The 12,790-nt window shown below is 58.8% G+C and overlaps 1 protein-coding gene across 1 annotated transcript; it reads right to left on the reverse strand.

Annotated features, from left to right (window-relative positions):
* Nucleotides 1-54: 54 nt before the first annotated feature.
* Nucleotides 55-7,654, reverse strand: R3HCC1L (R3H domain and coiled-coil containing 1 like). The gene is made up of 7 exons (XM_015867277.2): nt 7,599-7,654; nt 3,762-5,050; nt 1,094-1,269; nt 943-1,013; nt 757-852; nt 492-632; nt 55-421 (listed from the first exon to the last, which is right to left on the reverse strand). Exons 2-7 carry the CDS (start codon nt 5,034-5,036, stop codon nt 366-368), a joined length of 1,815 nt encoding a protein of 604 aa, XP_015722763.1. The 5' UTR covers nt 5,037-5,050; nt 7,599-7,654; the 3' UTR covers nt 55-365.
* Nucleotides 7,655-12,790: the final 5,136 nt, after the last annotated feature.

The following is a 12,790-nucleotide window of genomic DNA, read 5'->3' on the forward strand; positions in this document are numbered from 1 at the left end:
CCAGCAGGACAATCTCTGCATCCTACAGTACTGCATCTCCCCTTCAGAGGCAAGGCAAAGCAAAATAAATTGTATTTATTAGCAAAATAAAGGACATTCTCACTCACAATGCTCAGGGTGTCTGTGGCTGACCCACATGGCATGTGCCACCACAGCCCTGGGGACAGCCTTGGGACACCATGGCATGTCCCCAGCTGGCCCTCAAGCACCCTGCAGCTGTGCCCTTGCCTCTTTCCTGTGAGCCTGCTCCACCTGGCACAGAGCCTACAGGGCAGCAGTAGCACCAGGGCGGCAGTAGCACCAGCTCCATCCCCAGGTGCGGGTACCCCTGGCAGCATCACCAGCACCATCCCACTGCGGGACATTCACTCCCGGCCTTCCCAGGCATCCTCCCGCTGTTTGTTCTCCAGGCGCTTCCTCTCTGTGGGGAAAAAAGGGTAAATCCCAAACCCCCATTTCCCCCAGCCCCACAGTCTCAGATGAATGCTCACCCCGTGCCTCCTGCAGCTTCTTGCGCTCAGCATCCCGCTGGGCAGGGGTCTGGCTGCTGCGCACCCCCAGGGCACCAATGACCAGGCGCCGTGCCAGTGCAGCTGACGTTTCGGGCCGTTCCTTGGCTGGCTGCAGAAAGTCTGGGGGAGTGGAGTGAAGGTGTCAGCATGGGGACCCCAGTGGGAGGCAGGCACGGCACCAGTTGAGGTGCCAGGGTACTGGGCTGCCTGTGGTGCTGAGTCTTCCCATAGTGCCCCCACTCACCAGCATACGCCCTCGCTTTGGCTTTAGCTGCCCGCGTGCCCTGGGATAGCGGGCGAGTCTTCACCATCAGGTGCTTGGTGCTGAGGGCATCACGCGCTGCAGAGAGAGCAGCCATGCAGCCAAGGGATGCACACACATGATGTCCCCTGCCCACCCACTGCATACCCCACAGGATGCTCACAGTACCTGTGATGGGACTGGAGAAGATCCCCAGAGCGTGCGTATCATCCACCCACTTGATGTCAAAGCCCTTTTTCCTGATGGAGAGATGGAGGGTCAGCACAGCACCATGGCACTGTGCACAGCACCGTGGCATCGTGCATTGCTGTGCACTCACTGATAGCTGCAGAAGATGCGCAGCAAGTCCTCAGTGCGGAAATCCGGGGGGAAGTCATAGATCTCAATGACGTGGGGCAGCTCGTCATCACTGAGGTCTGGAGCAGCCGGCTGAGCCCCGTAGTAGTCGAAGCGGGGCTCCTGCAGGCTCTGCTGGCGCTCTGGGCCCCCTGAGAGCTGCGGGGACAGAGATGGTGCTGAGCAACCCCCACCCAGTGAGGGGAGCCCATAAATCCCAGGGGCTCCCTTGGGGATGTCCTGCCCCGGTGCTGCACACTGGTGCTCCACTAGATTAATGGCAGTGGGTATTGGGAGATATCGACCAGGGCTCACATATTTTCCCATTGCTCTTTTCCTATTTCAAGCATTCCAGTGAGACACGGACATGCACTGGCAGGGTGCAGGGTACCCAAAATCCACCTGAGCACTGCAAGACCAGGGGGAAGCTGCATGTCTGCCTGCCCTGCAGGAGCCCAGCAAGTCACCATCCTGTTCCAGACACTGCAACGAAAAAGCCATTGCTCCCCAACAAGCCAGTTCCACCAGTTCAGCACCTGTGCTGCTAAAAATGGATGCCTTATTTCTAATTTGAATCTGTCTGGCTTTGGTTTCCAGCTGTCGGTTCTCACTCTGCCTCTGCCGTATGGAAGAGTCCCTGGTCCCTGTGACAGCACTACTTGCAGTAATCAAGTCACTTCCCAACCTGCCCCTTGACAAACCAAACAGGCTGTGCTCACTGAGCATCTCACAGTCAGGCATTTCCCACAGCCCTAAAACATGACGGCTGTAGCTCTTTCCTACCTCTCCAATTTTTCACCCTTCAGTTTAAAATATGGGTGTCAGTCTCCCCCTGCCAACATCACAACATAGGGGGGCACACAGCCGCCAGCAGCACCGGTGCCAATGGGATTCCCAAACATACTGTGCTGCAAGGTGTGGGGCTGCGGGCACATAACTCAGCCAGGTCCCCAGCCTGATCCCCCAAGTGATCGTAGCTGAGCACACCACGGCTGGAAGGTTAGAGCCCATAAATCCCAGCCAGCTCAGTCAATAAAAAGTGCTCGTTCCAACCATTTTATGGAGAAGATGGATTCATGTGCAAGCGAGGACGGCAGGGAGAGCTGAGTTACAGAGCTGGCGGGGCAGCCCAGCACCACCCAGGACCATCCCCCACCCCAGGCAGCAGCACACACTCACTGGGGTCTGGCACCCCACATGGCCCCAGGCAGAAGGGAGTCTGTGCAATGCCCGAGGGGGCATGGGGCTGGTGAGTGGAGCCCATGACCTTTACAAACCACTGAGTGTGATGAGGATTGGAGCACATGTGTCACCACCACCAGTGTGAGGACTGATGTCAGTGCCGTCCCTTGCAAGCAGCACCCACCATGGCCGCAAGGAAATCATTCCCATGGTTAATTACCCTCCACTGATTTCCAGTCTGAATCTGTCTGGCTTCAGCTGGCAGCCAGTGGATCTGGGGATGTTTTTTCTTGCTAGATTAAAGAGCCGTCTGCTATCAGAAATCTCTTCTCCTTGCAGAACGTCATAAATCTCGCTCCCTGCCAGCTCTCCGTAGCGCATACGGATTCGGTTATGACAAAGAACACTACTAATTTCTTCGTCCTTTTTGTTAATTAACAACAGCTTCATCTCCCCAAGCGGACACGTCTGCCTCCCATCAGAACAGAGGCGTGGGGAATCCACCAGGAACAGGGGTAGAAAGGTGAAAAGGGCCACTTCCCATTGAGAAATCCCCTTTTCAGGTCCTTATTCACCTATCCAGGGAAGCTTCGTGGAAATCTAACCTTTTTTAGAGCACCTGTATGGGGCATCCAACATTGATGCTCCAGAGCCCCTCACTGAATTACCTGCAGCACTTCTCAGCCACATGGCAGGCAGGAACAGAGGAGCACCGTGCAGCACGCACAGCCCCAAGCAGCTCAGCAGACATGGGATGAACTCAAGAGGGGCACTGAGACCCCAGTTCCTCACATACACTACCACCAGGCACCGCCTGCCACTTCACACCCTGCATTCTGTCACGGCTGGACATTGGTTTTAGACAATATTAGCGCTGTTTGTTACTCCAGCTGCATTAACGTCTCTCTGAAAATTACCCATTTTTATGCCACTGATTTAAAATGCAATAATGGATTTCCAGCCTGGCTGCAAAAAGACACACTTTTCCTCGCGAGCGGCGGGGAAGCGGCACGGCTCCCAGTGCTGTGCGGTTCATTGTAGTAAATCCAACCTCACGCCTACAGGAGGGGATGGTAATGAGCCACAGCTGATTAAGAAGCCGTAGTTTTCAGGAAACTTCACGTTGCTATTTCAATGGGAGCCCATCCGTCTCGGCCCGTTTCTTTATTACTGGCCCTGCTTTCACGAGGGTGCTGTTGCAGTTTACGGCTCTCAAGCACGTTTTACTGATTGCGCTTTACATACCGGTAAGGGGAAGAGCTCCCCCAGCCTTGCTGGCACCAGGCAGGTCCCAGAAGCATCCTCATGGCACTGCTCATGCCATGCACAGCTGGAAGTGATGGCACACACACAGGCCATGCACCATGGGGCTTACCTCGGTGGCCATGGGGACCCCTACGCCCCACACATCCCACCCCTACATGCCAGCAGGACACAACCCAAGGACAGAGCCATCCCCACACACATACCTCCTCCAGCAGGCGCGGGTCCAAGCAATCCCCATCGTCATTGAAAAGTGCATCCCAGCTCTCGGCAGCGTCTGGGCTGCTCGGGGTCCCGGCATTAGGCTGACTCGGCTTTAGGGAGCTGCCATGGGGACATCCTTCCTCATCCTCCTCTTCCTCCTGGTGCTGCCGCTGACAGCCTTCATCCTCATCTGCTCGTGTCGGTTCCTCAGCACATGATCCAGGTGAGAGCTGTTCCATGCTGTGACACAGAAGCTCCAGGGGTTTCAGGGGCTGGGGACTGTCCAGGGGATCTCCATCCCTGGAGCTACTTTCTGTCCCCCCCACACAGCTCATCTCCTCACCGGCCCCCAGCTCACTGCTCCCATCAGCCACAAGAATACCCTCCCCTCCATCATGTCCAACACCAGCAGTGGCCTGCTCCTTGCTGGGCAGCAGCTGCTCCACATGCTCTGGCAGGAGCTGGGATGTGCTGCCCATGTTCTGGTCCAGGAATACTGTCGTGTTCCCTGTCTCAGCTACACAGGCAGATCCTTCTGGGGCAACCGCAGTGCTGCCTCTGTGCCTCTCTTCCTCAGGGTCAGTGGAGCAGCCCTGACTCTGCCCTGCAAGGACAGACTCGTCATGCCCCCTCTCCTCCTCATGGCTTTTCACACTCTCCCAGCTGAGCTGGGGTGTGCTGCTCACATTCCCCTCTCCTGCCTGCTGCAAGGCACCCTGTTCTGTGCACCCTGAGCACTCCATAGCTGCACCCAGGGAGCTGTGCCCCAGAAGCTCCATCACATTGCCCAGCTCTGTCCGATGCACCATGCTCAGCTCAGCTGCCGTTACACCATCAGGATCTCCACCATGCTCAGGGGCAGCCACAGGATGAGCACCCAGGGGATCTGGCATCGTCCTCACCCCATGGCTGTGCTTCCCAGACCCCGCATCCTGGGATGCTCTGCCTGAGGGCTCTGCAGCAGCTGGCTCCAGACTTGGCTCCCGCACATCTGGTGATGCTCCCACTGCCTGTCTGTCCCCAGCAGGGGCTGCCTGTGGCTCCTTGGCTCCGGCCTTGCTCTCCTTGCTAGCCGCTCTGCCCACGTGTGTCCTGGCTCCGGGGCTTTGCCTCTGCCCCTCAGAGCCACCCTTGTGGATGTCCGCTGCTGGGTGCTGCTTCTCAGGCTCCTGGTGGCTGGCAGCCACCGCTTGTGCCGCTCTCTCCCGCCTTGCTTTGGGCACATAGAGGGCCATGTCGGGCTTCCTGCGGCGTGCCCGGCTGCCCTCTGCCTCCATTGTGCCACCACCACCTGAAAGGGAGAGAAGTGTTACCACCACTGTGCCCATACCGCAATGGTGCCAGTGTGATGAGAATCGGGATGTCCTGGCAATGGGCTGCAGCTGTGCCAGGCTGCCCCATCCCAGTGGAGATTTATTTTTCATCATCTTTGGCACAACCAGGCACGCCACTGCCTGCCGGGCCCCGCGCCCCTATAAATATGCATCGAGCAGCATTTATGGAGACGGATGGTGTGGGGGTCTGTGCTGTGGCTGAGGGGAAGGCAGAGTGGGGCCGGGCCGGGGCCCCGTGATTAATCACTGCCCACTCTGTTTAGGGGTATTCATCACGGGCCGCTGTCAGGTAAATCACTGGAAAAACACCTCTTCAGTAATTAATGTGAAGTGACGGATGGACAGCCCCTAGGCCCATTAATCTGGAACATCAGAGCCTACTGAGATTATGAATGTCAGGATGCATAAACTGCCGGCGGATCAATAGGGCCAGGAATCCATCCAAGGCTCTCATTTCCGCGGCACCTCCGGTACATTAGGCTGCAATCCCCTCCCTGCCAACCACACCAAACACAGCCTCGGGGGCAGGTGACGGAGCCTCGTGGGCTGCAGTGCCCGACGCTAAGCTGGACCTACCGATCCGGGACTGCCCGTGTAACCTGCCTCTCCCAGACAGGCAGATGGATGGAGGTATCAGAGTGCAGCCCATCCTCAAGGTGTCATAGAGCTCCTCCACAGGAGTGGGGATCTCCAGCGCTGAGATGCTGCCAGCTGGGATGCTCTGTGCACATCCCAAGTCACCTCCAAGGCACACGGAATTTATGGGCTCCTCGAAAGTTTGCCATTCACCTTGCCTCACCCTCCAAAGCAGATGGTGCTGCATCAGCCAGACGGTGCTGGGAGCACCCTCTGCGTGCGCAGCCGTGCCAACACACAACTTCTTCCCTGCATGCAGGCTGCAGGTCTCACTCTCCTTGCACAGAGCAGGGCATCCCCACTGCTCCCAGACTTTGAGAGCTCACCCTGCAGCACGCTCTGGCACAAGGCTCTGAGGTCTCAGTGCAAGCACACGGCACGGTGCAGCGTGCCAGTTCCTGGAAAAGTTGAAGTGCCACCCAGCGCCCTCCCTGCAGGCTGCCTCATTTCCTGGCAGGGCGCTGTATTTTTAGCCTTCGAGGTTTCTAATTCCACTCGATCCATCCTGCCATCAATAGAGCACGTAACCCTACGGCCCTGACAGCAAGCAGGGGACGGCAACACCTTGGCCACCGCGGTGCGGCATCGCCCGTATGGGACCACACGTTGGCAATGTCACTCTTTATAGCCTGCTGCAGGCTGGGGGAAAAAAATATACTGCTATCCTAATAAATGCAGCCACGAGGAGATTCTAAACAGCCCCGATTAGAATGCTATCACACAGTGCTGGCACCAAGAGAGGGGACGGCACGCAGCTGTCCCCACTGCCACCTCCCTGCCCTGCTTTGGGGAGCAACACGCTCAATAGTGGGGACAGCACTCATGGGGACAGCAGAGCGGTGACATCGGTGTGCTGGCAGACATGCGGAGAAAAGGGAGATTTCAATCGTGCCTCGTGCTTCTGATGCTCCAAGGAGATACTCGGAGCGCCGCAGACAGGAGGTGATTTATGGGACGATAGCGTCCCTCGACAGCTGCAGGGAGAAAAGGGACGGCACAGCAGCAAATGGAGCTACAGGCGGAGGGGAATGCAAAGGGCTCTGCGAATACGGCAGGGCAGGTTCAGCACAAAAGGGAAGAGGGCTATTAATAAACAGGGAGGGAGAGAAAATTAATGACGGATCAAAAATAAAGGGCAACATTACTGTTTTTAACCAGAAAAAATGCAAATGAAGCAGAGGCCTCACCAAAACAGCTGCAAGGAAGCAGAAACAGCCCCGGCTCAGAGCAGACACCTGGGCACGCTGCTGACCCCAGCTTGTGGCATTGGGTCAGAGCAGCGGCAAAGCAGAGGGCACCGATGTCTGTGCAGAAAGGAATGGGAATGCTGCAGGCGGGAGCCCTGGAGCTGCTTCAGTGCCTGGTGCCCAAACGGCGGGTGCAGGGGCCGTGGGCTTTCCAGCAAAGCTATTTCAGCAGAATTACCGGGCAGAGCTTTGGGATAAGGCGGGCAAGACACAATTTACGCGAACATCGGGGTATCGTTTTACAGCAGCTCGCAAACTTTCATTGGAGCGGTGAACTGTAATTAAATTTGCGACCGATCGCGAGCAGGGAAAGCGCTCAAAGGATCCGAGAAACACGGGCAGGGAACGGGGTGAGACGCAGCCTGGGAACACCAAGCGAATGTGGCTGGGGGAAACCGGGCCGAGAAACGGGGAAAGGAGGCGCGGAGCCGAGCAGCAACCGGCGCTGAACCCGGGCGGGGACCACGGCACAGCGGGGGCGGGGCGGGGCGCACGGATCGGACGGCTCTGCCCCTTCCCGGCCGCGCAACAAGCACCGCCGGCCCCACGCTGCTCGGCACCGCGGCTCGGTCCCGCCTGCCGGGGTCGGGGCGGCGTGCGGGGGTCGCGGGAGGGGCGTTACCGGTCACCGCGCCGGGTCCCCCGCCGCTCCGCGTTGTCACCGCCGCTTCCGCCGCACCGAGCCCGCCCCGTCCCGCCGCGGGGAACGCCGGGACCTGTAGTGCGGCACCGCACCGCCCCGCAACGCGGCGCCGCCCCGCGCCCCGAGCGGCTGTCGGGGCTGGAGCGCGTGGAGCTGCGGGCGGTTGGCAGCCGTGGGCGCGGGGACGGCAGCCCTCGTCCCCCGCAGCGCAGCACCGCCGTGGGCACCGTCACCGCTGCCGGGAGCGGGGAACGCCACGAGCCGTGCCGGGAGCGTGGTGACAAAGAGCCCGAGAGCCGGTGGGTGATGGGCGCACAGCTCCCGCTTCCTGCAGCGCTGACCCCGCAGAGGCTGCCATTGATTTCCCATTACCTCTTTAATGTCACGTACAAAGCGGGAGCAGCGCTGCTGGCTGCTCGGCGCTGGGGGATCGCCCAGGCTCCGTCACCCCCTGGGCCACATCCTGCAGACAGAGGGCTGCGGGGTGGTCAGCGCGCTCGATGCACAGACAAACGGACGGGAGAAGGTGTCTGCGCTGGGCAGCTTCGCTCCGCATCCTTCCGGGGGTTTGGCGAGGAGCTGGCTGCCTGCGCGAGCCGATAATCAACGTGGCCCCGGTGCTCGCACGCTCTCATCGGCAGCGCTGGCGGAGGGGAGCACACCTGGGACCCGCACGTCTTCTGGCTCCTAATGAAGCGCTGCCGTTGCTGAGCACTCCCGAGCTGGGGCCTGTGGGAGAGATGAGTTCCTCTGCAGGCACAACAAGGAGCGATAGGCACAGCCCAGGGGACACGGACATTCCTGGCTGCCCGCTGTACGTGCCAGCACCAAACCCTGGTTCTGCCATGCTGGGAAATAGACCCGAGTGCTGATGCATTCTTCCTTTGATTCCCCTTTATTTGGACCGGAGCCTGGGAAAGATGGCTGTACTCCATTGCCACGGTTCTGTGGGGCATGGCACGGGTGTATAGGTTCTGCCCTACAATCCATGTAGCCCTATACAGGACAAGGATGGCTCTCGCTGTGTGAAGCCACCCAGCACCCTCCAAGGAGCAGCCCCTGCCCCACTGTGCCCCAGAGTGGAACGTGGCCCCTCCTGCATGTAATCGATGGCAGCAGATCCTGATCGCTTTCATTATTATTATTTTCTTATGCATGTGCGCACAGGAGATTTATTGCCAGCTACGGAGGCAAAATCAATTATTCATGTTATAAATTAGAAAATGATTTATGTTTGTGGGAGGCCAAGCAGTGTGGAGCCCCTGGCCGCATGGGAGCTGTGTTTGTCTGGGAATGGCACCGGGTACCCCCTGCCAGCACTTCCCCGGCCTCTCCATCACCACCTCACCCTGGGGTGCCCCCATCCATCACAGCACCCCACAGCACCCAGTCCTGGACACTGTGACAAACCCCAAAGCCTCACATGGGCCCATCTCCCTGCATGGGGCTCTCTGAAACTGTTGACTTTGGGGTCTGGGATTGCATGGCTCTGCAGAGATGCTCAGCTTGATTCTATGCCTGTGGTTTCCCATGGCAAATCAGCATCATTGCTGGGGGCTGGAGGGAACACCCAGCCTCCCACATCCTGACAGCTCATGTGCCTGTGTCTGTAGCCCAGGGGAGGCTGGGGACAGCGGTGGCCCTGTTACCCCAGCTATTGTGGTAAGATGATGCTCCACAGGCAGTTTCCATGGCAGCAGCAGTGCAGTCTGAGCACTGGGAGGTGTGGGCTGCAGGAAGACCCCCTTATTTCCCCCACTGAAGACATCCTCACACCTCTCCTCCTGGCAACTATGTCTCCTGTAAAGGACACTGTGGTGTCCATCTGGAGTGCCACATGCAGGGAAAGGGACCCCTTGCACCACCAATATGCCCCCCAGGAAAGGAGATGGATAAGGGCAATGGGTCTGCACAAAGGCCTGAGCCCAGCTGTCCCAGTAGAGACACGTCCTCCTCCTCATGGGTTATTGTGTTCTTAGGGCTCCTGGGAAATTTGTAGGCACAGAGAGGGCTGGTGGGAGCTGCACTGTGGTCACAGACCCCCACCCTGCACTGGGCATCCTCAGCTCCCCTGCCCAGCACATGCTCTGTGCTGATAGCAGGGCCTCTCCTGTTTCCAGAGAGCGTGGATCCAAAGCTGCTGTGCCTGCACCTCCCTGGGGATGGCACGGCAGGCCGGGATGCTGCCTGCCTCTCCTTGTCTCTCCATCTGTAGCTGCGTCAGCGGAGGCCGCAGGGAGCCATGGGCTGAAAGGAGCAGTGCAGAAAGAAAAGAGTGGCTGGCAGCCCCAGATCAGAGACGAGCTGTGTGTCCAGCTCCAGCCAGGCTGAGCCCTGGGCAGGAGAGGCAGCATGGGGCTCTGCACTTTCTCTCACTGGAGTCAAACACCCTAAAACCCTCTGAGACCCAGCAGTGCATCCTGTGACCTCCTTTGTGTTCCTGGGGATCCCAGCCCCTACGAGTATGTCTCTGCTTTCTCTCTTGCAGAATAAGTGTTTGCAGAGGGCTTTGGTGGAGAAACGCCCCAGGAGCTGCCATGAGGACACCGGGCAAAGAGAGCAACACACCCAGCATTTCCCATGCCCAGCCTGGTATCTCAGCCATGGGGAGGGCACTGCGGAGAGCTCAGGGCTGGGGTAGGTTGGGTTTGCTTTGTGCTGCTGCACCAAACACCTGGGGATTCAGCAGCTCGTGACAGAGCTGTATAATGTGAGGAAGCAGCCCGCGGTGCAGGCAGGCGCCGGTGCTGCCGGCGGCTGTGGGCAGGGATATGATGGGGCCCAGCGGTGCCCCTGGGAGCAGAGCTGGCTACACTCAGCAGGACTCTCCTGCTGCCTCTGTTTTCCTGCACATGGAAAATGAGCAGGCGGTGAAAGCAGCACTGTGCTGCAGGAATCAATACAGACTGGGTGCTCCTCCCCGCGCTCCCCTGAGAGCCTGCCCCCAAGCATCTCCCTGAGCAATTGCTGCTGTCTCCCTCTCAATGCTGTCTTGCTTCCAGCGTGTGCAGCAGGATCATGCCTGATGCTGCAGGCCTTGCAACAGTGTGGGGCAGGGAGTGACAGCCCCAGGATTGTGGAGCTCACTGCCTGGGCAGCCTGACTTCAGGGAGCCTGTGGGATGTGGAGAGAGATGTCCTGAGGGATCCCTGTGCCCTCTCCAGGGACCCCATTGCCTAGCCAAGAAGAGCTGATGTGCACCGGCTCCATCACAGCACCCAGCGGGTTCAGAGAGACATGACACGGTGTGACCCTACATCTTGCTCATGGGGATTCTGATTCTACAGGAGATCCTGGGAGAGACAAGCCCAGTTCACCCACAGGGCAGTGTCTCACAGGAAATGGGGCTTTCTGCTATCGCTGCTCTGCCCCACAGGTAGTGATGGACAGCAGGGACGGGCACCGTGAGGCTGGAGACAACGGCAGGTGGATCCGGTTACAGGCAGCACGGGGCAGAGATCGGCAAAGAACAGCAATGCAGCAAAAAGGGCTTTTAGTGATAATTAATAATTAACATTTCTAATGATGTCCCGGCGACAGGAAGAGTCCAAGCAGGGACCTGGGGGCACCATGCGTGGTGACAGGAGCAGCTGGGGGCTGTATAGGGACTGGGCTGTGCAGAGCCAGGGGTCAGGTGCTGGGCACTGTCTTCATGCCCTGCTGCTGCCATGGGCATGCGTTGATCCTGTGACAAGAGGTACTGCTAAACAGTGCACAATGCACCTTCAGGTTGACCTGGCCCCTTTGGTAACACCACCGCATCTACCAGGCCGGTGGCAGGAAGAAGGGACTGAGCACTCACTGTGGACCTGCTGGGGCCCCCAGGAGTTGGTCATGCTGGGGACAGGAACAGAGGTGGCCCAAGAGCAGCAGAGCCCAGGGGACCTAGTGGGATGGCGGCAGCTCATGCACAGTGCAGTGCAGCGCACGCTGTGAGGGAATGGAGTGCTCACTATAAATACATCTGCAGGGTAAACGCCAGGGAGGAGAAGAGCTATTTCAGCTAAAAGACAACATTAGCACAGGAATGACTGGGGATACATTAACCATGAATACATTTAGGGTGGAAATTAGACCCTCGGATCAAGGAGGTCCCAGTGCAGCCCCTCCAGGGAGGGAAGTGGTGCCAGGAGTCAGGGTCAGTGTGGTGGCCAGGGGGTCCCACACATCTTGTGGCCCCTTCTAGTGTCTTGTGGCCAGCTGCTTCCCAGGCCATGCTGGCTGTGACCAGGCAGAGCAGGTGGCTGCAGTGCGGAGCAGCATGCAGAGCACTGTGCATGGTATATGCGTACACACTGCATGGATGCCTGAGTGTACAACGTGCAGGCTGTGTGTGAGCACAGGTGGGAGTGAACAGGCTGCATTCATGTTTGGGCAGTATGCTGAGTGCTCACATATTGTGTGTGTGTGTGCAGAGCGGGCAGACAGGGATGTGGCATGCAAGCTATACTTCATGCATGCATGTGGATGTGTGTTTGCAGTGTGTATGTGCTGCGCACCCATTGTGCACCTACTGGGCTGTGTGCAGGTGTCTTGGCCTTCACGCTGCTTTAGAAAGAGCATCAACAGCACCTGTAAACCATCTTGGAGGACAGTGCTGGGAGTCAGCACTGCTCTGCTCACCTGCACCCACACTGTGCAGCAGCAGCTGTGATGTGCTGGAAGGCACACACTGGAGTTCCCTGATCCAGCTGCTCCTGGGCTCGTTCCCATCCCGATGGTTATGAGCAGAAGGATGCAGGGTGCCGGGGCTGCTGGATGCAGGGGGTTGCAGGAGGCAGCCACCCCCGTGCAAAGCGGGACAGAGCTGCCCTGGAGATGTAGGCGCTGGTGCAGTGCTCACACTGCGTGCCCGCGCTGCCTGCATCCCTCCGTGGAGCGCTCCGACTCCCTTCCCCCAGCAGCATGTCTCACTGCCGCCTCGCTCTAATTTCCTGTCCATTGTCCCCGTCGCCGCCACCACCGGTCCCCAGCGCAGGGCCATGAGACGCACAGCCAGCCACCATGCACCTCCACGTACATACCCCACCAGGGCCGTGCCCACCTTCTGCAGCTCCCAAAAGAGCCTGGGTGCTGCCACATCCCCTGTTCACTCCCAGAATCGGTGGGGGCCGGGTACGGCCGGCCCAGCACGGGGAGCAGGAACCCACAGTGGGTTCCGTGCCCAGCGC

The sequence above is a fragment of the Coturnix japonica genome, chromosome 6, assembly GCF_001577835.2.
Source record: "Coturnix japonica isolate 7356 chromosome 6, Coturnix japonica 2.1, whole genome shotgun sequence".
In the NCBI taxonomy this organism is placed as follows: Eukaryota; Metazoa; Chordata; class Aves; order Galliformes; family Phasianidae; genus Coturnix; species Coturnix japonica.